Below are 24281 nucleotides of genomic sequence, written 5' to 3' on the forward strand. Positions count from 1 at the left end.
CAAGCCAGATATAGTTTAGTAGGCATTTATCGATATTACTATGGAGATGGAGCTTATTCCATCATCCATAGTGTTATTCTGAAACATCTTTTCATTTTCTTTTTTTTTTCCTTAAGGATATTTTATTTTTTAACCTGAATTATTTCTACACTCATCTTTATACTACAGGAACTCAGATGTTTCTGTCAACTCATTTATTTAGCTAACAAGACAGTGCACTGCAATGCAAAGCCAAGAATACATGGCTAATGGAAAATATGATGGAAAGTTTTTAAAGTAGCTTTACTGTACAATGACATTCTTACAAACCTGCTAACACTCTATAGTTTCTAACATTTACTTCTTTTTCTAAGCAAAAACTTTTGAATACTTCTTTACTTGCTTACACAAGTTTGTCCAAATACACCTAAGGTCATATTCTAATCTCTTTTAGATCCAAAGTAAATTCAAAGCAAGTTCCTTGACTTTACTGGGGTTACTCTAGATTTACAAAAGATTACCAGAACCAAGCTAGTGACAGTAATGAAGTGGTTTCTGATTCACGCCAATGTGAGATTTACTCCTCAATTTTAGTTCTCTAACGGAAAACAACTGTGATCACTTAGAAGAATAAATCACATAGAACTACTTGTGGGCAAAATTTTATGCTCTTCCATGCTTGGGTGTAATAGAATGAAGAAAAAATCTCTTTACCTTTTGAAGGGGTAGGTATTATATCAGCATCACTATGAGCAGACACCAACAACACAGGCTGAATCTGTGTTTGACTAATAGAAAATGCTTCTATAGAGACCGAACTTATATCACTGAAGACTAACCACAACAGTGATAAACAGCAATGATCAATATTATTCAATAAAACAACATGCCCTGAAACTGAGCCCCTCTCACTCTGGAACAGGCTAGTTTCTGCTTTGACTGCAAAGCAACATGTTGAAAGCAGTTTGCACATTTCTCCTTGAAGTGAAAGCAATTATTTTAAATAGGATTTTCTGAATAGTGGCTCTAACTGGGGAATAATGTTGGCTTCACTAAACACTACATGGACACAAGAAGACAACAGAAAATCAGTCTCATTTATAAGCAGCAGGTGAGATCGGAAGTGGATTAGCTGACTGGAAATGAAATAGTTGGGTTTCTTCTTCATGCAGTTCAGTTTTTGTGTGACACCTTGAATACTATCTCCTTAGAAAAAGAGTTGGCTGAAAAATGTAGAATCTTTTTTTCTTTATGAGCAAATGCCACTTTTGTAATTATTTTATTCATGGAAACTTCAAATGAAAATCAGCGCCTCCCAAGTTTTGCACAAAGTGACAAAGTAACATTTTTTAAAAATTCTAAAACTCTATATGCCTTTCATTATTCATGAATTAACTCATGACACATGGTATCAAGTCAAGCCATGTCATAGCATTCCACTGTCTATCACGATTCTGTATTGTTACTGCTGTTCTGTCATGAAATAATGGAATAAAACATCAAACACTTCAAAATGTAATTTCATTCTAATAGGACATTTTCCCTTTTTTCTGAAATGCGAGATTTCCATCTGCAAATTTTTTCTCAGTATTTTCACTGTCATCCATATAGCTAGTGAAAAATGATTTCTCAAAACGAAGTTTGCCAACAGAAAAATTCTTATTAAAAAAGTTTTAACCCACAGCCAATATTTCTCAATCTGCTCAAACTCTCAACCTCTGCACACTGAGAAAGGGCTGTCAAGTTGCAGAGGGTCATCACCAGAGAACTACAAAAACTGTTCAGCCCAGACCACAGTGAAGCTCTGCAAGAGTCATTTTAAGAAAAAAAAACTATATAGTGACATGGTCTAAATTAGATAGTCACAAATGTTCATTTACTACAGCCCCCTAGGCCAAATTCTGCAGATCTTGCAGCTACCTCACTCTAGAGAGATTACAGTGATAATACAGCTTGATAAAATATGAAAGATTGAACCCTGAAAAATTTATTGTGAGATTGTCAGTGGCAGAAAAACTCCACAAACATAAGCCAGAATAACATCACTAACTTCAAAGACCAGCAAGGATATGGCTTTAAAATTCTCATATCTGTATCTTCTTTCTTATTTTATAGTAAATAATTGTATCTGAACTGACCTTCTGTGAAATGTGAAATCCTTATTAAAGAAAAAAATCATCCTCAGGGAGAATGGGAATAAGTTTATCACCCAGTTGGACTCAGACATAGGATCATAGAATAATTTTGGTTGGAAAAGACTTTTAGGATTGTCAAGTCCAACTGTTAACGTAACACTGCCAAGCCCACCACTAAACCATGTCCATAAGCACCATATCTACATGTCTTTCGAAACCTTCAGAAATGGTGACTCCACCACTTCCCTGGGCAGCCTGTTCCTATGATTGACAACCCTTTCTATGGAGAAAATTTTCCACGTACTGAGTCTAACCTTCCTTTGGTGCAACTTCAGACCGTTTCCTCTTGTCAGTTGGGAAAAGAGACCAACCCCCACCTCACTAAAACCTCCTTTCAGGTAGTTGTAGACAGCAATAAGGTCTCCCCTCAGGCTCCTTTTCTCCAGATTAAACAGCCCAACTCCCTCTGCTGCTCCTCATCAGACTTGTGCTCCAGACCCTTGCCCAGCTTTGTTCCCTTCTCTGAACTCTCTCCAGCACTTCAAGGTCTTTCTTGTAGTGAGGGGCTCAAAACTGAACACAGACTTCAAGGTGTGGTCCCATCTGTGCTGAGTACATTGGGATGATCCCTGCCCTGGTCCTGCTGTCCACATTATTTCTGAAACAAGCCAGGATGCTGTTGGTCTTTTTGGGCACACACTGGCTCATATTCAGCCAGCTGTCAATCAACACCCCCAGGTCTTTTTCCTCCAGGCAGATTTCCAGCCACTCTTTCCCAAGCCTGTAGAGTTGCCTGAGGTTGTTCTGACCCAAGTGCAGGACCTGGCACTTGGCCTTGTTGAACCTCATACAAGTGGCCTCAGCCCAATGATCCAGCTGGTCCAGATCCCTCTGTAGAGCCTTCCTACCCTTGAGCAAATCAACACTTCCACCCAACTTGGTGTTGTCTGCGAACTTATCAAGGGTGCACTAGATCCCCTCAAAACACAATATACAAAACAGAATTTGACCTTTAAAGTCCCTTCTGTCTTAACCACTGGTCTAAAAAGTTGTACAATATTAAAATTTCTTTTGTAATACAGTTTTTCAGTTAAAAAAAATAAGCAACACCTGCAGAAATGTTATGAATATGTCAGTGATGTTAGGGTTTCACAGATGCTAAGCAGTCCACTAAAACAATCAGAGGAGATAGGCTTGTTGAGGTAATTCCTCCACTCCTGTAGCACTGAAGGCTGCTAATTCTCTCTGAGCTCAGCGCTCCATGTGCTCACTGTACTCACAGCTCTTAGTCCGTGACAAATGAGCAACTGAGGAAAACACTACCTGCTTTCAAAATATAAAGCTGTGCACTTGAGTGATTGTACATGGGCTTCTGTGGTCCTCTTTATTAGATTGTAAAATTTGAAGTTAATATAATTCAATACTCTATTATAACCCTAGAAACTGTCAAGCAGCCTTAATTTTGAGAGGTATCTTTAGCTCCTCCTATAGAAAACTTGGGGCTAAATACCTATCTGATTTAATTTGGCCTGGCTCCAGTGAAGCTACTTCAAATCCACTGAATTACTGTTGCTGATTTACAGTGCTCTGAGGAGGAGCAGGGTCAGGTTTACAATATCTTGGAAATGTGATTTTTCTCTTATTGAAATCACTGGTAGAACTTCCATTCAATTCAGTGATGTATGCCCTGATGGCTATTTCTAATGCATGGTAATTAAATGAGGGTTTAAAAGGAAGTCTGATAGCTACAGCTTCCTATGCAGGCCTGATGATTTAACAGCTCACTGCCATCAGGGACAGTTCTGCTTCGCTATGCAACCTCCTCCATCAAACAGCCAGGCGTTCTCCCTCCTTTTTTGGTACCAACACTGGTTTTCATCATACCCTTGCATGAGGTACTGTATCTCAGTAGCCTGGAAAAATACTGACATCCCACACTCCAGGTTAGTTTAAATCAGTTCACAGAAGGACTAATGAGGGGCAGTTAATGCTTAGGAGAGGAAGGCACGGCGTGGGGAAGGCAGGTGGAGGAAATGGAGTTGCCCTTTCTAGAGGTGGAGAGCTCTTATTTCAGCTCCCTGCACTTGTAGATCTCCAGCCTCACATTTGCTGTAGAAGTGATGTAAATGCTGCAGCCACCTCACCAAAATTTCCTGTACTTTGCAACACTCCTCATGTTTTCACATATTCTTTTTACTTGGCTCTACCCTTTTTCACAGTATGTCATCCTGAATAGCTGATTGTACCAAAGTATTTTTAAAAGTCTAAGAGAAAAGAATAAGACCCAGGCTAATAAAACAGAATGATGCCACATTGTGGTTTTATTCCTGCTAGCTTTACTATTTATATGGAGTTATCATAACTAGAAATCAGATATTAGAACTTCTCATGTGCATGGTTAAATATGAAGTCACCTTTGACACTGACTGAATGCACCTCGATTAACTGGGAGCTGGAGGGTGGGATTGCTAAAGCTGTCCCAGTTACAGTGCTTTTGATCATTAAGATAAATTGCTTGTGTTCAGTTGTTCCATGAAAAGTTGTCCAGAGCCAAAATGAGTATTCTGTATATTTTTTTAATGAATGATTATATCAAGTGTTTGCAGCCCATTGAGAAATGTTAAGCATCCAAGGTCTGATATAAAACATCTGCCTAGATTCTGCATAAAGTTTACCTTCCCTTAAACATACTTATAATGCTGTTGAATATAAGTGAAAGAGTTGATTCAAAATTATATACAGATAGATCTTTTCCAGTTAATATTCACAGAAATTTCCTAGTATTGCTATATCAACTGATCTCAACGATCATGTGCTGTGGCCATCAGCAAAGAAGGCCAAAATTGCTGCCATCAGTTCCTGTGAGTTCTGGCCAGACTGTCAATGGACATCTTTCTTCATAGTTAATATTTAACTCTGCTCTCCTGATTGACAGCTAGATAACGTAGCGTTCACCATTAGGCAAATTTCGGTGGGCAAGATTTTCCCTTTGAGAACTCATTGCTGTTTATGTCACCATGCAGCATCTTCGGGAATCCTGGTCCACATCTGATGTACTGGAAACCTGCAGTTATCCCTAGGCACTCCAGACTCACTCCACCCTGAAGTCTTACAATTTTCATCATAAGCGAACTCTGCCTTCTCCAACTGTACCGATTATGTTTTCTACTCTGACTTTCCTTTAATTTCTCAATTTTTTTGCCATACTATTAAAATTAGAAAGATGGATGGCTATTATGTCGTATTGGTTCCTAGATGCCACAGCTATGATTTGACCCTTATTATAGTTATCAGTGGTTTTATGCTAGATGCTTTTCCCTTGTTTGAAGTAACAGAAAAGGCAAAGCCCAATGAGGGAATTTAGCGTGACAAAGTGCAATCATTTCATACAGATCAGAGTCCCAGTGGGGTCTAAAACTCAAGTTTCCAAGTTCACAGAATATGACTCTATTCATAAGGCATCTCTAGCCACATCTCAATTAATACTTTGTGTGACTCAAAGAGGAGCAAATCCAAAGAGCAAAATAGTTGGTGATGAGGACCTGACTTCTATGGTATGCATGTGGGTTTTGACATGGAAGGGGTTCTTTCACACTAGCTCCGGTTCAGTCCCGTGAACTGAATACCCACTGATGGTTGATACATTTTAGGTTTTCTCCAAAAGGAATTCAGCTTGCAAAGTCAGAAATTGTCCTTTGATGTGATTCACAGCATGAAGCAGAAGGACTGTTGGGAGATTCACTTTAAAAGTATATTGCTGATGCTCTTTCAAATGCTAGTTCTCAGTCCAAATAAATAAGTAAAGCAAGTTTTCAAAATGTGTGAGGCATTTCCCAAAGAGAAGAGCTGGACATCCTGGAGAGCTGGGCAGGGAAAAATTTAATGAAATATAACAAGGGCAAGTGTTGAGTCTTACATCTGGGCAGGAACAATCCCTGATTCCAGTATAAGTTGGGGAATGACCTATTGGAGAGCAGTGTAGGGGAAAGGGACCTGGGTGTCCTGGTGGACAGCAGGATGACCGTGAGCCAGCACTGGGCCCTTGTGGCCAGGAAGGCCAATGGCATCCTGGGGTGGATTAGAAGAGGGGTGGTTAGTAGGTCCAGAGAGGTTCTCCTTCCCCTCTACTCTGCCCTGGTGAAACCACATCTGGAATATTGTGTCCCCTCAGTTCAAAGAGGACAGGGAACTGCTGGAGAGAGTCCAGTGCAGGGCAAAAAAGGTGATTAAGGGAGTGGAGCATCTCTCTTACGAGTAAAGGCTGAGGGAGTTGGGTCTCTTTAGTTTGGAGGAGACTGAAGGGTGACCTCATTAATGTTTACAGATATATGAAGGGTGAGTGTCACGAGGATGGAGCCAGGCTCTTCTCAGTGACAACCAATGATAGGACAAGGGGTAATGGGTTCAAACTGGAACACAAGAGGTTCCACTTAAATTTGAGAAGAAACTTCTTCTCAGTGAGCGTAACAGAGCACTGGAACAGGCTGCCCAGGGAGGTTGTGGAGACTTCTACTCTGGAGACATTCAAAACCCACCTGGACACCTTCCTGTGTAACTTCATCTGGGTGTTCCCGCTCTGGCAGGGGGATTGGACTGGATGATCTTTTGAGGTCCCTTCCAATCCCTAACATTCTGTGATTCTGTGAATTTTCTCCATCTTGCAGACTTGATTATCTGAAACAATATTGGGAAAATGCTGAGGATCAGCACAACAAACATATCATTCACAGCCCTTTTTTTATTATTATTAAGTTGTAAAGATGTTTTAATATATCTCAGTTATGCTCCCTCATCCATCCCTCATCCTACAGCTTACAAAAGCTGTGAGAACAAGACATCTCCAGGAATCAAATCAAATCAAAGAGAGAGAGCAGAGAGGTTTTGCAGTGTGTGTTAAATAGTAGAACTAGCAATAAGTTAAGAAAAAGACTGGGAGGACAACATATTTTTCTGCTTTTATTCTTTTGGAAAAACCCAGAGGTGGATCAGATGGTTGAGCTAACTTTTATTAGGAGTCCTTACAAGTCAGGAGTAAGCTTTGTTGCCAGCAGACTGAGAAGGGCTACCAGCATCAGAGCTGAGGTATGGACAGACGACCGAAATAAAAACTAACGGAGAGACTCATCTTCCAGTATTTCCTATTTTGAGGCTGGCTTTTGTGACCTCTTCTCAAAGTCCATATTTTTAGTGCCCTCTAATATAACAGAAATCCACAGACTCTCATCCTACAAGTCTGACTGTGAAAGATTATTGATTATTTACCAAATCTTTTTGTAAAGATTACAGCTTGTATTGTGTTGGCTCCTATGTGTTCTATAGTGACAAACAACATAAAGTGACTGATTATATGATGAGATAAAATAGCCTGTTGTATCTTAGGAGTGTATAAATACAGAAATCAAAAATGAAAATAAAGTTAATAAATTTTCTTAGCATGAATAAATGTACACACATAAATGTTTGAAGGGATTACGTTGCCTTTTAACAGCCAGACATAATGGACAAAGAAATTTAAAAATATAACGAAATTAAGCAGTACATTTGCTGACATGTGGCATTAGCTACATGGCAGGAGTTTTAATTTAGTTTATTCGAATTTCATCTTTGCTATGCCTTTGAAATATATTAGCACTCCTTTATGTGTTTTCCTAAGCCCTTGTCTAAAAAGCTGAACGTAAATGAAGTGAAAGTAGGTACTTTGATCTTCGGTCTTACTGGAAAAAGAATGAAATGCATTGTCACATCAGCATGTGATTTCCTCTTAAATACACAGGCTTTGCTGATCCACGGACTGCAATATCAAACATATCTCAAAGTGGTTTGCACAATGCACTTCACATCTACATGAATGGGTCCATGTCCCAAGTACAAGGTTCTGCAAATGATCCTGTCTTTGTACTACACCATGCATTTGTTGACAGGTGAGTTTAATTCTTCTTAGTAAACCTAAATTATTTTGTGTTTTTACAGTGTGCTTTTCACCTACATTTCAAAATTACAAATATTTTACATGTCTTTACATGCACAGCTTTTTGAGATATGTACAATTGAGCTCTACTCTTACTTGAGAACAAGTATCTTTCCTGCCTGTATGTTCACTGGATTAAATATAATTTGAGAAGTTGACAAATGCATTCATCTTTTATTACCAACGTAAAAATAGTTCTTCAGTGATGTCACAATGATTAATATATATGGATGTGCATGTCAGGAAGTTTGGACCAAAAATGTGTGACTCATTTTCACACGACAATAATAATTTGGAGCAATTCCTTTACAGTCTAAATGTCAGTGCTGTTTTAATTTCTATTCCATAAGGAAGATCTGAGTGTGTTATTCATAAATAAAGAAGCAAAAAAGCCATATTTCAGTGTAACAAACAAAATTGTGACTGTCTTTTGATGAAAGAGAAGAGTACAGCTGTGCAGACTGAAAGGAAAGCAAACAGAAGGATATCATGTTTATTAATAAGAAAGGGTAGGAGAACACAGTTTTGCAAGACAAGAGTGAAATTGCTATGTTAAGAACAGCAGGACCAAGATTCAATGGTGACCTTAAAAATTTCTGTGTCACTATAATATCTGCAAATGGGTACAAACAATCTACTGTAAACTGCATTACACCAAACTGTGATGACTAAAGAGCTATAAAAAAGAAAGTTAGCTGAGCAAAGGACTGTAAAATCACACAAACACCACTTGTTCTGGAGCAGTTATATTTTCTTACCCATCTTCCTCTGTGTTCCCACATGTACTGACCATGACTTGGCTACTGCAATGCTTAGAACAAAAGAACTATCACTCTTGACAAACTTCTGAGACTTTTTCAGAAACACTCAGAAACCTACTGACTGAGACCCTGCCTGCGCACAGCAAGGTGCTTATTGAGATGAAAACAAAAACATTTTCTTTATTGTGTTTAGCATTCTGGAGGTGTCAGTTTTGTAATTCTTCTATGCGAAAAGCTTTTTTTCAGAACATTTTGAAAGTTGGACAGTGTGCCTTAGCTGTGATTTAGCATCTCAGCCCACTGACTGCTTGACAGGATGGATGTACAAGGATTTCAGGTGTGGCTACAAATTTTGAGTTTGGCACCTGGAAATAAACTTCCCGACATCTACGCTATTAAAAAATGGATCATTTGAAAATTCAGAGAAAAAGAACACAGGAGAGAAAGCATTATGCTCTGCAATATCAAAAGAATAATTTTCCTTAGACACTCACATTTGTATAAAACCCACACATCTCTTAGCTCCCACTCATTGCAGGGTTTAAGTAGCACCTTGGTCACCATGCTGACCTCTCCCACAGAGGCATTTCAGTCATAGGCATTATGAGCCCCTGGAAATACCTTTCATAGCTGTAGCTGTTATCCCTTTTAGAAGGCAAAATTAATTGCAAAAGATAACATCATTAAAACCTACTGGTGTTGAGGGAATAAATCACTGCACAGGCACTGTGGGGGCAAAACAGATAACCATGATGCAATCTCATCCCATCTGCGGCAGAAAGAATATTACAAGTGCTTTGCAGCTGCTGTGTATATGGGCTTTGGTACACATGGATGTAAAAACTGATAATAATGCTGCCTTTTGTATAAGTGACAGAAATGCATTAACATGATTAGGGTTACTTAGCAGCCTTATCCATGACAGATTAATCATGCTTTTAGTTATAATTAATAAGTAGGTGACTGATCGGTACGTACAGTACCTTTAAAAAAACCCTGTTCCTCTCCTACACAGGCTTAAAATCTGAAGGGCTGTGAAGTTCTTTTCTGAGAGGCAAGCAAGAATACACAGAACAGAGTAAATGGGAGAAACAGTCTCAACAGCAGCAGAAGCACTTTTTTTGGACCTTATCAGCTGTTCTCTTTCGGGCGGAACACTTTCAAGCTGATTGCTATCACTACCTTGGGCTATCGGCCTTTTACTAACTTTTTGATTAAATATTCTACTAAGGAGAGCATTTCTTCCAGGCCTTGGTGAGGACATGGAGAGTTGTGATATGGGGATTTACTGGTAAAAGGTGTAAAAAGACTGGACACCAGCAACCACTGGTTTGCTGAGTCTTGCAAAGGCAGGGAACAGCTCTGTGTCAAGAAATCAAGAGTGGATACATTTCAAGCATCCATGTAGGACCCAGAAGGAGGATTCCTCACTCCACTGAAAACTCCTTGAATGAAACTAAACATGTAGTTTGCTGTCCCAAACTCACATCTCCTGTAGATGTGTTTCCTTCCCCTTGATTTCAACAAGAGGTGCTGAAAGACTTTTGAGGAGCTGTTGATCTGAGCTTCAGCTAACCCATCTGTAAAGTGGGTGATATTAGATGCCTACACAACAGGGACGCTGTCAGGGTAAATGCATTAACGACTGTGAAATGCTCAGTTATGACCATAATAGGAGTGATAGAAGTAAGGCAATAGATCATTGGAACTCATTTTACATAGAAACATATGGTACAGAGGAGGATAAACAAGTGTATACGGAGTCTGTTGACAGGTGTGAGCCAAATGTTAGGAGCTGCTTTCCAAACTGAGCAACAGTCAGCCTCCCATCTGCTGTTCCCCTGCCTTTCTTACATGGGTCTGATGCACAAAATGAGGGAAGGATGGACTGAGCAGAGGTGTAGTTGAGATCTCTCAGGTGAAAAGCAAAGAATTTGCTTACAAACTTTTCTCTTTTTTTTTTTTTTTTTAGGATATTCTCTTTCAGTAGTGCAGAAGTATAAAAGTACCCAGGCAACAACTTTCTTAAGAATGATCAATCAGGCTCCTTGACTTCTCGTTTGCTACCTAGAAGATGTAGGGATCAAACCTCAGTGTTTGGTAAAAGCAGCTGACCAGCCTGAAAATTATTAATTGTTAATTGAATAGCTAAAAAAAAAAAAAAAAATCAACAAAATATACATTCAGCAAAAATGACTGCTTTTTTAGCTCTCTGAAGCATTTCTCTTAATTGCAAATCTCTGCTATTCAGATATGCTCTACAGTCAGCACAAGGGAATAACAAGGGAGGAGTCAACCCACTCAAGCTGGAAGAAGCAGCTGCAGAAGCAGTGAAAGCACAGACCTAGAGTCCCACTTGAGCTCACTAGGGTGTTTTATTTGCTCTGAAAAGGAATTCTTTCCTCTGTGCTGACTCTTTGAGACCCTCCATCCCTATAGCCACATAGTATCTTCTCCTGTTCCCCCCACACTTGCCCTTTAAATATTTCTTTCATCTTTCTTCTCATTTGTTCAGTACCTCCCCTCTCCTTGCCCACCACATCCCACCGTAACAGTTCCCCTTGTAAACCGCAAGAAGAACTAAATAACAACGGGGAAAATGAGTTGCCATTCAAGATCTTCATAATACTTTATCCCTATACAGCAGCTAATGCAATAGGGACCCCAGTCTTACCTTGTTTGTAATTTCTGCAGTAATGAGAGGGTTTATTAAATAATATGGATGACTTTCAAAGGCCCCGATTTTACAACAAGCAATTTAGAACTGATTTTCTAGAGAAACACAACAAAGTGTGGCTTCCAGTTTCTGGCATCTCTAAAGTCCAGTCTTGTTAGACTGTTTGTATAGCTGGACCCAGATTGTCAGTTCTAGTGGTTCCACTGCTACAGGACCTTTCTCTTCAGCTTTCATGAGTAACCACCCAGCTCAGAATGCTGCTGCAACCATCATTGTGTTAACCTAATTCTCTGCCCCGGTGTTCCTCTCTGTTCATACCCTTCTACCATTTTTTTGCCCTCTGTCACTTCAGATGAACTGCTGATCTCTATTTTCAAGGCCCTCCACTGCCCAACTCCAAATCATCCCTTATTCACTCACCCCTCCAATAAGTTTGTGATATTAGTCTCTGTCGTACATCTGTTTGGCATTCAGGCGAGTCCCTCCATAATCCTCCTCGTTGGGATTTGCTCACCCTACACATCCATAGATTCAATCACTGTACTTCCCTTAGACATGACACTTGCAAAAAAGCTCAGACATTGGTAAGCTGAAACCTTTGCTTAGTGTGTGGACTGCTGCAGTCCCACTGCATGGTTGCCTAGTCCTCCTCACATCTGTTTGTAGCCATCTGTTGGCCTTTGTCCTATGTGTAAATTATAAGCTCTGTCGTTAAGGGACTTTCTAATTGCCATGGTCTGTGCAATGTCTGGCAAATTCTTAGTCTCTGACTACGACTCTCGGTTATCAAAGCAACGTGAGCAATAGGAGATAGCAATTTCTTCATTTATAATTATATGAAATGGTAAGGACAAGGGACTGTTGGACATCCCTATGCTGATCTTGTTGCTTCAGGTACTCTTTTGCTTGCTGTCACACAGGACTAGTATCTTGCATCAAAATCACAAAACATTTTTTGGGGGTGCATATGTATTTGTGTGTGTGCACACGCACTTTGCCAAAAGCAATCCAAGTCAAGCACAAGGTCACGTAAGGAATGGAGCCACTCTGATTTACAGCCACATACATGCATTCACACTTCCAAGCAGGTGCAGGAGAAACTGTCCCATACACCATCTTCAGAGCCCAGTGAAAATGCCACTAATTCTGTCTGATCAAGGCAAACATCTCTGTGCTGCTCAGCAACATCAACTGCCAAAGATTCCTCTGCAGGATGCTAAAATGATCCTTCTGCTTCAGTGGGAGGCTGGAGCTGGGACCTTTAGGAAATGCCAGACTCTGGCTTATCTGAGGATCTAAAAATAAAATGTTTGTTATTGTATCGTTTATTAGTAAAGTGCCAAACTGAAAAGCATGTATGGGGCAATTTGTTCAAAAATATGCTAGAACCCAAAATCTACACATCCTGATTTTCATGCCAGCAACACTACATTCCCTAAGCCAACGTTATGAACACTGTCAGTCCCTGTGGACTGAATTGACTTGTGTTCATGACCGTCCCTTCTCGTTCCACCCAAGAAAAAAAAAAAGCATTATATTAAAAGTTATTTTCTCGAAAAATACTTTTATAAGAGCAAATTTTATTTTCACTTCCAGGAGATATAAAAATAAAAGCTTCTTATTTTCACTCTGTTTTCCAAACAGAACATTTACTCTTAAATGTCATCTCACGTTTTTCAAACCAAAAAATGGCACGAGAAAAACCAAGTTGTTCTCTTGTTTTGAAATGTTGACAGGAAACAAGAACTTTTTTTAGCAGTTCAAAACTATTTGCTTCAAGAATTTGAAACATTTGGAGTGAAAGCATTCAAGAAGAATCATTAGAAAATCTTGTAAGGCAACACTAGGTTTCCAGACTTGTTTAATAAAGGAAATAAGAGCCATTCCTTACCCTGAACTGTCTCCGGTGGGAGGCAACATAGACATAGCATGAGACCAAGGTACCCCATTTGGTACACGGAAACTTAAAGACACCAAAATAAGTGACTTAAGCACAGCTGAGATGGATATTGTAATACAATGATATATCAACTAATAATAAAGCAGTCTAAAAATGGAGAAATCACTGCATAAACATGAAGCGTATGATTAATTTTCTTCCTTGATAAGAGTCTTCCACAATAAGAGTCTTACTGATTTCTGAGGTATCTTTGCAAAAAATGATGACACAGCCTAAAAGTCACATTTTTCTGAAGCTGAATAAAATATGCCTCGGAGCCACATGAAACCTGTTAGACAAAGGCAGGTCAAGAGGCTGTCAGTAGCATTATATGCGTCCTTCTTCATGGTGTCAGCTCAGGATCTTACTGTCTGTACCCAGCACTGTACCCTCCCAACTGCCTATGTAAAGGTAGTGCATGAGGTGAAGTCATTGCCATAATTGTCCTTGGCATGAAGGTGAAACACTATTAAAGTCCATCAGCTCTGCTGAGGCACCTTTTTGTCTTTTGATTGGATCAATCTATTCAAAATACTTCTTTTTATCTCTGCATAATCTCTGCACAGAGGGTTCATTTAAATTCAGGTTCAGAAAATACTATAAATACAAACACCCACAACACCTGTAACGTGTGTATAACCCATTACTTGTACATGTAGTAAGACCAAGTCTGAGAAAACTATCACTCCACCTCCAAATCTCTTGGGGGAGTCAATTTCATTTTTGCCTTGCATCCTGGTTGTCTTCTTCTTCCTTCCTTGTGTGTATTACATGGCTCCTACCTGGAAGAGATCTCTGATCAGCATCCACAGCTGTGTCCCACCAGCAGGCTTGGTGGCACAGCAGCAAGTCAGCCTAGCTCTCCGACTTCTCTGATGCTTAATAAAATCACCTCATTACCAGCAACTGCTGTGCTGGAGGCTACCATATCACAGAAAACAACTCATTTTTATCAGGAGGGATATCAGAGAAAGAAAACTGCTCCCCAGCAAAGCATTTCATAGGAGGGTAGGCCAGGAGTGATTTTGGTCACAAGACTGATTGGCACACAAGCATGAGATACAGAGCAGATCAGTACTGAAGGGATGGGAAATTCAAGCATGGAAAGTTTTAGAAATTAAACAGGGAAGGATTTGTCTTAATTTTGTTTCTACTTGGGGATGTCCACAAATGTGCAGGAGAACACACACTCCCTCTGTTGCCACAAGCCCTCAGCTGGTACTGAACCAGAGCTGCTAACCCTCCCCTTTTAACCTCTCAGGCTTAGTAGCATGTTAACCAGAGCTACTCAGCTTGTTTGATGGAGATGACTCACTCAAAGTGGGCTCAGTATGTGGGTAGAGTGAGTTCACATCTACTGCAAAATACCACATAAATATATCCACGGAAAATAGAGTGTAAGTGGGAAGGTTGGGGTGTTGCTGAGAAACACATCTCCCCGGTATCTTTCCTCTGATACTCCCATGTCTGGGGCTGAAAAGCAAATAATACCTGGAGATACTGAAGCTGGACTCCTAGCATCTATCTCAGCCAGGGTGGGCAGTTCCTTCTACTCCAATTGCATAGCAACAGAAGAAATGCAGGAACAGCCCTGGAGGGTTACACCAAGGTCCATCTAACCTGTATCATTGTTATAGTGATGGCCAAAAACAAAAGCAAAAAAATATTGGTTTAAAGGAACCCTCCTCCAGAAGACCTCCCTGCTTTGCCTATTGAACAAACAGGGGCTATCTCTACATAGTACACTTGAGGTTGCACCTGCACCTGAAGTAACCCACACTCTTAAATAAATTCTTTGGCAATACACAGATAGACCATACAGAATCAGAGACATAGAGAAATAAGGACAAGGAATAGGCTCTGGAGAGAAATGTTCTTTTTGTTGATTAAGCATATATAAAACCTATAATGCTGCCAATCCATCTTGCTTTACGGGAATGGCAAGACAGAAGTTAAACAGACCTCTTCTGGATTATATGTGAAATACAGTAGCTGGCAATCTCACCTACCATGCCATTTTTCAGGCTAGATGTTTGTAATGACCCATTCTGCTCTTAAAAATCAATGGTATAGGAAGTTCAGTTCAAATAGTCCCATTTAAAGTGTATGTTTCATATCACTCTTACTGCAAGATTTTAGTTCAGCCAATGCAGTTATTGGAATGGATCACTTTGTACACTGTAAATTATGCAAGCGATTAGTGGCTTTTAAAAGGAAAGGTTACTTTGCCCTGGAACTTGGCAAAAGCTGCATAGTTAGTCTTCACCTATTCTCTTAAAGCTGGAGGAGGAGAAAGATCTCTCTGTGACACAGCGATCAAGACAAGCCCTGATGCAGACAGCTAGCATAGCATTGAATTTCCTTCCTGCAGCACTTCTGCAGTAATAGCTGCTGTAATTGTCCAAATTGTAACAAATCACAGGAAAACATGGTACTTTTCTCACCCACATGTAGCCACCTTCTATTCATCAAAAGAAATTATCACTTTGCTACCATAGATATGATTTATATATTACATGGCCTTGTGAACCTCAATAATGACAATCTCTCAGTCTCAAAAGAATTGAATTACAGAGCACAGGAGTGGGTTACAAAGAATCAGTCCAGCTACCTCCACAGCAGCCCATTTTAATCTGCTTGTTATCTTTCTCTTCAGGGGAAACTAGTTATTAAACTTTGGAGCAGCTGGCATTTGTGCTATCTCTTACTTCAAGTGATGTTTTCCTGTTAGCTGCAAACCATGACAAAGATGAACCTGAGAAATTTAACACAGGACATACACTCCAGCAAATGTTAACTTTTTTTTGTATCCATGCAACACATAGCTGCCTTTGCATTCCCTTATTTACAAAGCACACAGGACACACCACCATGTCTCATCTATATCTTGGCTCTTACAGTGTTGGACAGCAATGGAGACCTAAATTTGAATGAGAAACAAATATTTCTAGCTAAAAAGTTCCATGGTTTGGCAGCAAGGGGTGAAACAATACACATTATGATAACCATTTTAGGGAACAAGAATTTCTACCCTGCACGTAGGTAGAAGCATTGCCAGCTTCGACTGGTATAAAACAGGGGTTGACCTGACCATGAAAAGTGAAGAGTTTAGGTCAGATATCTGACTGAATCTCAGCCCAGAAAAGCCTCCCATAAACTCATCATTTCTTCCCAGCAGAGATGCAGAATAAGCTCCCATGGGACTTAGCTTACTTTGTCAATAGCTGCATTACGATAAGGCACTACCCAGTCCTACACTAGAGAATATTCACATTCCTCTGCACAGATTCCTACAAAATTTCCAACACTCAGCTCCTCCCTTTAGTGTCATGAGCAATGTGTCATGCTCAGCTTATCCATTATCTCCTTCTCCAGTAGGAATAAAGCACTTTATGTTGTACTCCATCAGCAACTGACCAAACATAAGCTGGGCTCAGCATTTGTTTGTTCATCCTACCTGATTTTCCAAGAAGGCAGAAAACCAGAATATTTCTGTGAGGTTCATTGACTGGGAAAGTGGGATACAGGGCTGCCCAGCAGGTAACACTTCATGGTACAGGAGCCATGTCCCAGACTTACATGCAAAGGGGTTGAAACTGCAAGCAGCTATATGGATTTTCTGGGAAGAGTTAGGTATTTTGCTGTGTGACTCACAGAAATCAGCATAGCACAGGGAGAACAGAAATCCAGGACTTCAGTAGCTCTCTCTAAGAGCAACACTTGGTCTTATGCCACCTGCAGTGATCCCTGCTCAGGATTGTTACATCTGAATTCTCTGTAGGACTCAGGTGCCTCAGCGGCTTTTTCTCACAATGGACGGTGAGGGGCTGATGCCATTATTATTCCAGAGGAGAAACACTTGGAGCAGTACATGACTACTGGAGCAATGACTGGAATCTGTGTAGCCCTCTACACCCAAGTGAGCATGCTGAGCAGCAATGAGAGATCCAACTGTGTCTTCTCCAAATGGCTACAAATGTTTAAATTGTTTGACATAAAGAGTTTCAGCTGGAAAGGCTAAAGACCCTTTCTCTTCCCCTAATCCTACACAAGTGTTTAGGGCATTTTAAAGACACGGGGGGGAGAAAACTGCTCTAAATCACATTGGTAGAAAGAATATTAAAAATAACTTCAGTAGCTGCAGTAGCCTCGAAGCTTTCAACAAAGTGACACACGGGCAAAGAAAGCGGCATTGGTTGCCTCTTAGATGGGATTAGTTGTGTAGGGCCATGCCTTTACTGTCTCCTTCCCTTTTGTTTCCTTTATCTGACAGTTTCTAAGCACCCAGTTTGAGCAGTACCATAAATGAGAACAAAGGAGATGGAAGGAAGTACAGATGCTTGTAGTGGGATGGTGAAGAAGAGCTGTGCCAAGATCCTCAGGCACCACATGGCTCTTCAGCTCTGGTGGTACTTTGTAATGGGTGGGAAGGTGTCAGCATGGTGCACATTATTATGCCTCATCCAGAAAACGGTTCTTTAGGGGGCAGCTTGCAGCCAGTGTCAATCTGGCTGGAAAAGTAAGGGGCTTCAGGTCATCTGCACATTGCTCCTCAGTGTTGCAGACGGCCTAGTCCACTGAGGTCCACAAAAATAACCTTTTTGTTCAGAAGGTGAAGGAAAACAACAATGTAGGCCAGACGTTTCCTGTAAAAGTATATTCGTACTTCAGAGACATATAATCGATATACATAGAATCATAGAATGGTTTGGGTTGGAAGTGACCTCCAAAGTTCATCTAATCCAACCCCCCTGCCATAAGCATGGACATCACCCAGATCAGGTTGCTCAGAGCCCTGTCCAGCCTGGCCTGGGATGTCTCCAGGGATGGGGTATCCACCACCTCTCTGGGCAACCTGGGACAGGGTTTCACCACCATCATTGTAAAAAATCTTTTCCTCATGTCTAGCCCTAAGTGATCACAGAATCTCAAGAAATTATATGCTTCAAGAAAAAAGTCAGGAGCACAACCTTATATGAGGGAACAGCTCCTTTGGGCTAAAGCATCCTTATTTGTCTGTTTTGTGCAAGTCTGTTTTTAAAATGTTAGGTGTTGCCAAATCTGGTCACACAATCGAGATATGGCTACTACAAATCCAAGGTCTCAGGTTTAACCAGTAGGGAAGCTGAACATGTGTTCCCAGTAGGCACACATAAACACAATAGTTTTATATATTCACATGTATATATGCACACGAGGTTGCACAGATCGACACAAAAAATGTAGCACCCACAAAAATTCCAACAGCATCAACAACCTCATCCTCTTGCCCACTTTGGCTGACCAGGATGAAAGCCTGTCATGGGAAAGTACACCTACATATATAGATACGTATACATCCACAGTCTGGATTTGCTAGTAACTGGCCTAAGACCGTTAACTGGCCCTGGAACCCCTGGTCTCCCAGTTGCCTCTCACACAGGCAGACACACACATGCACAAACAGGTCTCTCCAGCAGCTGATTCAGTGAGTGGCACAGAAGTAACTTGACAGTGATACTGCAAAGGTCTGTGGAAGAGGCATTGTGTCCAAGGATGCTTGCTGCATGTTGCAGCTTGGAAGTGATGGTGGAAGCCTGGTTGTTCCCCAGGTGCTGACACTGGACACAGAGCTAGCACTGTAACCCAGGACAGTCCTCAGCAGTGATTCAGCAGCAGGGGAGAGACATAGCCTCAGAGGCCTTGGGTGAGTTCCTCACAACAATTGAGGGCAGCATCTTAATTTTTCATCAAACACTTGGTTTAAGACCAGTGCAATTTGCTTACAACCTGCCTGACAGTCCCTGTAGTGTTTTTAGCCAACTTAAAAAGAAAAAAAGGTTCCTGCAATATAACCACATACATTGGCAAACAGCACATTGCCTTGACTTTACAACCTCAGCATCAGCAGCTCTTCCAGGACCGAAGCACCGATGTTTCTCCCAAATGTTTGGGATGGGAATTACCTGAGGTGACTTTGTAATACCAGCTCACTAGTGCCAACTTTTAAAGTGATGACTACTGTGTAATCACAGTCCTTGGACTGGCATTTCAGCTTTCCTCAGTTTGTTTCCTCTTCCCTTTCTTTCCAAATGCAAATACATGTTGCTTGCCAGATTTCTTTCATAGAATCTCAGATCTCATGTTACTGAAATAAATCATATAAATGAGTTCAAAGCAACAATGCTCTGTCTTCCTTGTGCCATAGTTAGCCTGATCTAGGCTCAGTCTCACAACTGTAGATGAAGAATGAAAGTCTCTGTGTCAAATCTGGCACAACTAGTGACATGGCTTCATGTTTGAACATGATGAAGTTATTGGTGGCTTTCAAAATTGCCACCTAGCAGCTGGACCATTAGTACTGTCTGTGTGCAGGCTTTGCTGAGGCATGGATTTATCAGGCTACTAGAAACAAAGGGCAGAGTTTCACTACTGGAAAGTCAGCTTAACATGGCACAAAGGTTAAAAAAGAAGAATCAGTCCTGCTCACTGATTAGTGCTACCCAGAGGTGCTCACCTCTGTTTCTCCCTTGTGCTGGTACTGTATGTCACACAAAAGCATAATGAATCAGGTCCATGACTTTATCTCACCTCAGCTATCCCAGAACAAACGAAAATAAATGGGATGTTTGGTTTTAAGCTAAATCAGTTCCTTAATCTTGGTTATGGCATGGTTGTGCAAATGCTTACAAGGAAAGTGAGGACATGGTAGGAGGAAAGTAGGACTGTGCCTTCTCTAGTGGTACAGACCTAGACTGATCATGATTCTTCACCATAAGGGAACGGTAATCCTCCCACTGGGGACACCTGCAGTGTCACACATGTTCCTGGTTGCCTGGCAGAGGAATTTATATGAAGGTACTGAAACCTCTTCTTCCCCCTTTCCCTCACTCCAGCTGTCCTTAATAGCAAAGCAAAATGCACCAGATTAAACTTCTCTTCGAAAATATTCCTGAGGGGCCATAGATTTACATTATGTGTCAGTGTCTCTGCAGTAGTTCAATACAAGGGAATCTTTAATAACAGATATTTAAGGTCTGGTTTCTCCTCCTATATCGCAATTGGTCAAGTGCAGCTCTGCTCATGACGGGGGAAGGCACACTGATGGGAAATGACTCTTAGGAGAAACTCTTCAAAATTATAAAGAAAATGCCTACTTTCATTGTTTTACTCTACTTTTTCCAGGTTTTAAGGTTTCTTTCCTGTGAGCGGCATCTTTTTTCAGAGTACACAACACTATCTGGAACAGTATGAAGTTATCCAGCTTATATACAACAGTGCTCTCATACTCTGCTTGATATTTCCCACTGGCAACATACACCCATTTATTTCTTGACTCATCCTTTCATTACATATAATCCCATTGCATATATTATTCATAGAATAATATGAATTCAGAAATATGTATTGGTGGCCTTTTTAAAATCATCTTCAAATCAATCTTATTTCCCCCCCATTCTTTAAACCAAGGGGTTTTTTACCAAATTAATTTTCCACTAAGGCTCATTTCATTTCACTTTGTATAATCCAGTATGTACGGCGCAGAACAAGGAAAATATTCATGTCTATTTATATGCAATTAAATGGAAGTGATATATCCATTTCTTTTATAGATGGCTTTAATTTTCTCTGTAAAAGCACCTTATCACACTACAAGTCTTTGCAAAAGCAAAATATCTTTCCCCAGAATGAAAATTTAAACTACCAAAGCATCAATATACCAGGTGGGAGTCTTTATTACTTTTTACCACATACCAGCTCTTTAGACCTATCAGTACTGGTACACACAATTGTTAAGCTCACTAACAGTGAGAGAGATCTGTATACAGATGCGTAGCAAAAAAATTAAATAAAATTGAGACTGTATGTTTTGCAGTGGTATAACCTGACTCCAACAGCTATCATAGTTCAGTAGGCACAAAGTGGCCCCATAGCTGAGGTCACACTCTACCACAGCATGTCTAGTGTGAATTTAGGTGAGTAATTTTGACTCTGTGCCTATTTTCTCTGAAGTAAAATGGGGCCTCTGACACTTTCTAAAATTCCTCTAATGTGCAGAAAGAATATTCTTTCCCTTTATGACTTTATGGGGATCCCTCTGACCAGATAACATCCTTTAGCTATTTCTGCATCAAGCATGTGGCTCCTGACTGAACTGGAGAGTTTAAGTGATAATGAATTTATCATGTCCCTAACTCACTTTTTCCATTGTTTAAGTACAAACACTGAGCCTTATTTTAGCTTAAATTTGTCTAAATCCAACCCACTCTACAATATTAAAATTCTGTTTCTTTCAACAAAAAGGATCTCTACATAGACTGTTGATAATTATAATCTAGCAATTTTATAACCTTCAATATTTACTTTGATTAAAAAACACTACAATATAGTTTCTACTTCAGAAGTGCAATATAGAGAGATTGAGCCTTTCTGAGTTCTAAATGTGAGATAGGGCATCTTTCAAAATTCAAATTATTCTCCTATCTCTTTTGGTTCCTTAGGCTCCTATTTGGGGCATGCAATTTTGATTTCTTCAAGCAAACAAAGAAGGGTTCCAGATGGAAACGGTCTTTGCTCTAATGTAGACACAGTTATTTTTTAATCTATCAAGGCCTTTAAATAAAAGCTGTTTCTTCTGAGTCACTTTTGCTTGCTGCTGAAGAAATACAAAGGCCATTAGGGCTGTAAGGAGACTGATCTTCATTGCAGTTAGTCCATTTCCATATTTTAAATTCCTGTTTGTTAAGTCCTGATTGCCTATAATCCTTCTAGGTAAGTGTTGTCACCCTGAAGGATTTATGGTTTATTCTTGATGTATCACAGGTTCAGTTCTTCCCATTTCCATTCCCTAAATAAAACTCCTGATGACTTTTGATTAGGTCTTCTCTTCTTTCCTTTATCACTCTTTGTATTCTCCACCATGCTTGCATCCCATCTGCTCTCTTCAGCTCTGCCAACATGTCCCAAATGATGACAGTCTAGCTGGGATTGCTATACTAAAAAGTCTCTGTGTCTGGAAAATGTCACTCCTACCTATACAAATAACTAATTATCTGTTTTCCCTCTTTGTCTACATGCTGAGTAGGAAAGTAACCACCCAGACTGTGGAAGGAGTGGGACAGATTTCTCACTCTTGGAACTTCTGCCCAGTACTTCTTTTACACAGAAGAAATATGGAGATTGGATATCACAGAACCTTAATCTGATTCTTTAGCTGTCTTTTTGTCACATTTAGTCCCATTACATCAAGAAAGGGAGACAAAGTGGAGTAAAACGACCCTTCAGTTGCCATTTATTTCATAGTCCTGCTTTGCTAGGTTCTCAGGGCCAGGGTACGACGTGGAGGTTCATATGAAAAGAACAAAATAGCAGTGGTTTGCCAAGACAGCCAACAATTCTAGGGAATTCAGGTCTGCTGCTCTGCCACAAGTCTGGCTTTTCTACCAGGAACTTAGTCATTCCACGAGGCAAGCAACTAATTGCATCAGCATTTTGTCTCTCTGCATGTATCTTTAATTCTGCAGCCTTAAGCTCTTCCAATTTTGCAGCTACTGAGCAAAGCATAAAAGTCTGTATTTTCAAGGTACTAAAAGCAAATAACTTACAACATGGCTCCTTCTGAGGAAAGAAAAGAAAAACTTCTCTCAACAGTAAGTTGATCAACAGCTATTGATGGGAGTACTGATTGCTCTCTGTCACAGAAAACACATGTCCATTATCAGATAAAGCAACCATTTGTGTAGACCAAGGCACATGAAAGAGTTGTCAGATGATCCATCAGAGCTGTTCAGATGTTTCTCTTTGCCTGCAGGAGAGAATAGCACTCCATGAAGGAGAGCATATTTGATGATAACTGCCTTAAATGTAGCCAGAGATTGAGAAAGCACCTTATTTGGGAGAAAAAGTATCCTACAATGCATATTTCAGTGGTCCCAGCACTCTGAAACAAAAGACAGTGTGATTATTATCTCCAGATATACCTTTCCTTTTTGGCTCAAGTTTTTCAGTTAAGGAAAATCCTCAAGGATGGGAGCACTGTGCTAATGTCACTACCTGACTGACAGCAAAAACCATAGGCTACTTGAGGATTTCAGTTTTCTTTTAAAAATGTATGAAGGGAGTTAACAGCCACAGCTAGGAAGTCATAAAATGTAACTGTCTGATATGACACGGCTTATGGTACCCAACAAGAACTATTTGTACTTCAAAAAAGAGATGTAGCTTAAGTCATACCCTCTCCACGGATTTTCTCCCCAGCTGGATGCAACTGGGAGGTTTCTTCTTCCACTCAGCTGTGGAACTTTTCCTGAAATAACTTTGTTTACAAAATACAAGCAAGGCAGGGAAATGGTAGCGCCATCCTTTTAAAAGGAGAAATACAAACAGGTGAGAAAGTAAAAAATATTGCTGATACATTAAATCTGTCAGTTTTTCTCAGGCAAAAGAAGAAAAACATAACTATCACCATCATACATTATCATGCCAAGGCAAAATGAGTATTGTGAACCCATCTTACTGAACAAGCTGGGAACAAGACTTTAAATGAAAAGAATAAATGTAACTTTACCCAACTGCTTTAATAGCATAGAGAATATGATTCTAATCTTTCAAAGTGTTCAAATAAAAAGCCAAGATACATGCACAGGGCCAGCTCTTCTAAAGGGAGTAATAGAAAGTGTGACTCTTTAAAACTTTAACAGATGTTTCTGAGATTTCTACAGTGGCATACAGATACGTTAGAAGAAAGGGATTTCAGTGAAGATTATATGACTTTATGCTGCCTCAAGGAGAGAATTGTTCATAAACAACTCAATGAATTGTGCAACGTATCTTGTGCATCAGC

General features: G+C 40.1%; 1 protein-coding gene across 1 annotated transcript in view; it reads left to right on the plus strand.

Moving 5' to 3' along the window:
* The window catches only part of TYR (tyrosinase), a 51083-nt gene that overhangs the window by 14696 nt on the left and 12106 nt on the right, over positions 1-24281 (plus strand). The window contains exon 3 of the mRNA XM_065856643.2: positions 7888-8035. Within this exon, the coding sequence (XP_065712715.1) occupies positions 7888-8035 (148 nt within the window). The remainder of the gene's footprint in view (positions 1-7887; positions 8036-24281) is intronic.

Source organism: Patagioenas fasciata, chromosome 1 (genome assembly GCF_037038585.1).
Source record: "Patagioenas fasciata isolate bPatFas1 chromosome 1, bPatFas1.hap1, whole genome shotgun sequence".
Classification (NCBI taxonomy): domain Eukaryota; kingdom Metazoa; phylum Chordata; class Aves; order Columbiformes; family Columbidae; genus Patagioenas; species Patagioenas fasciata.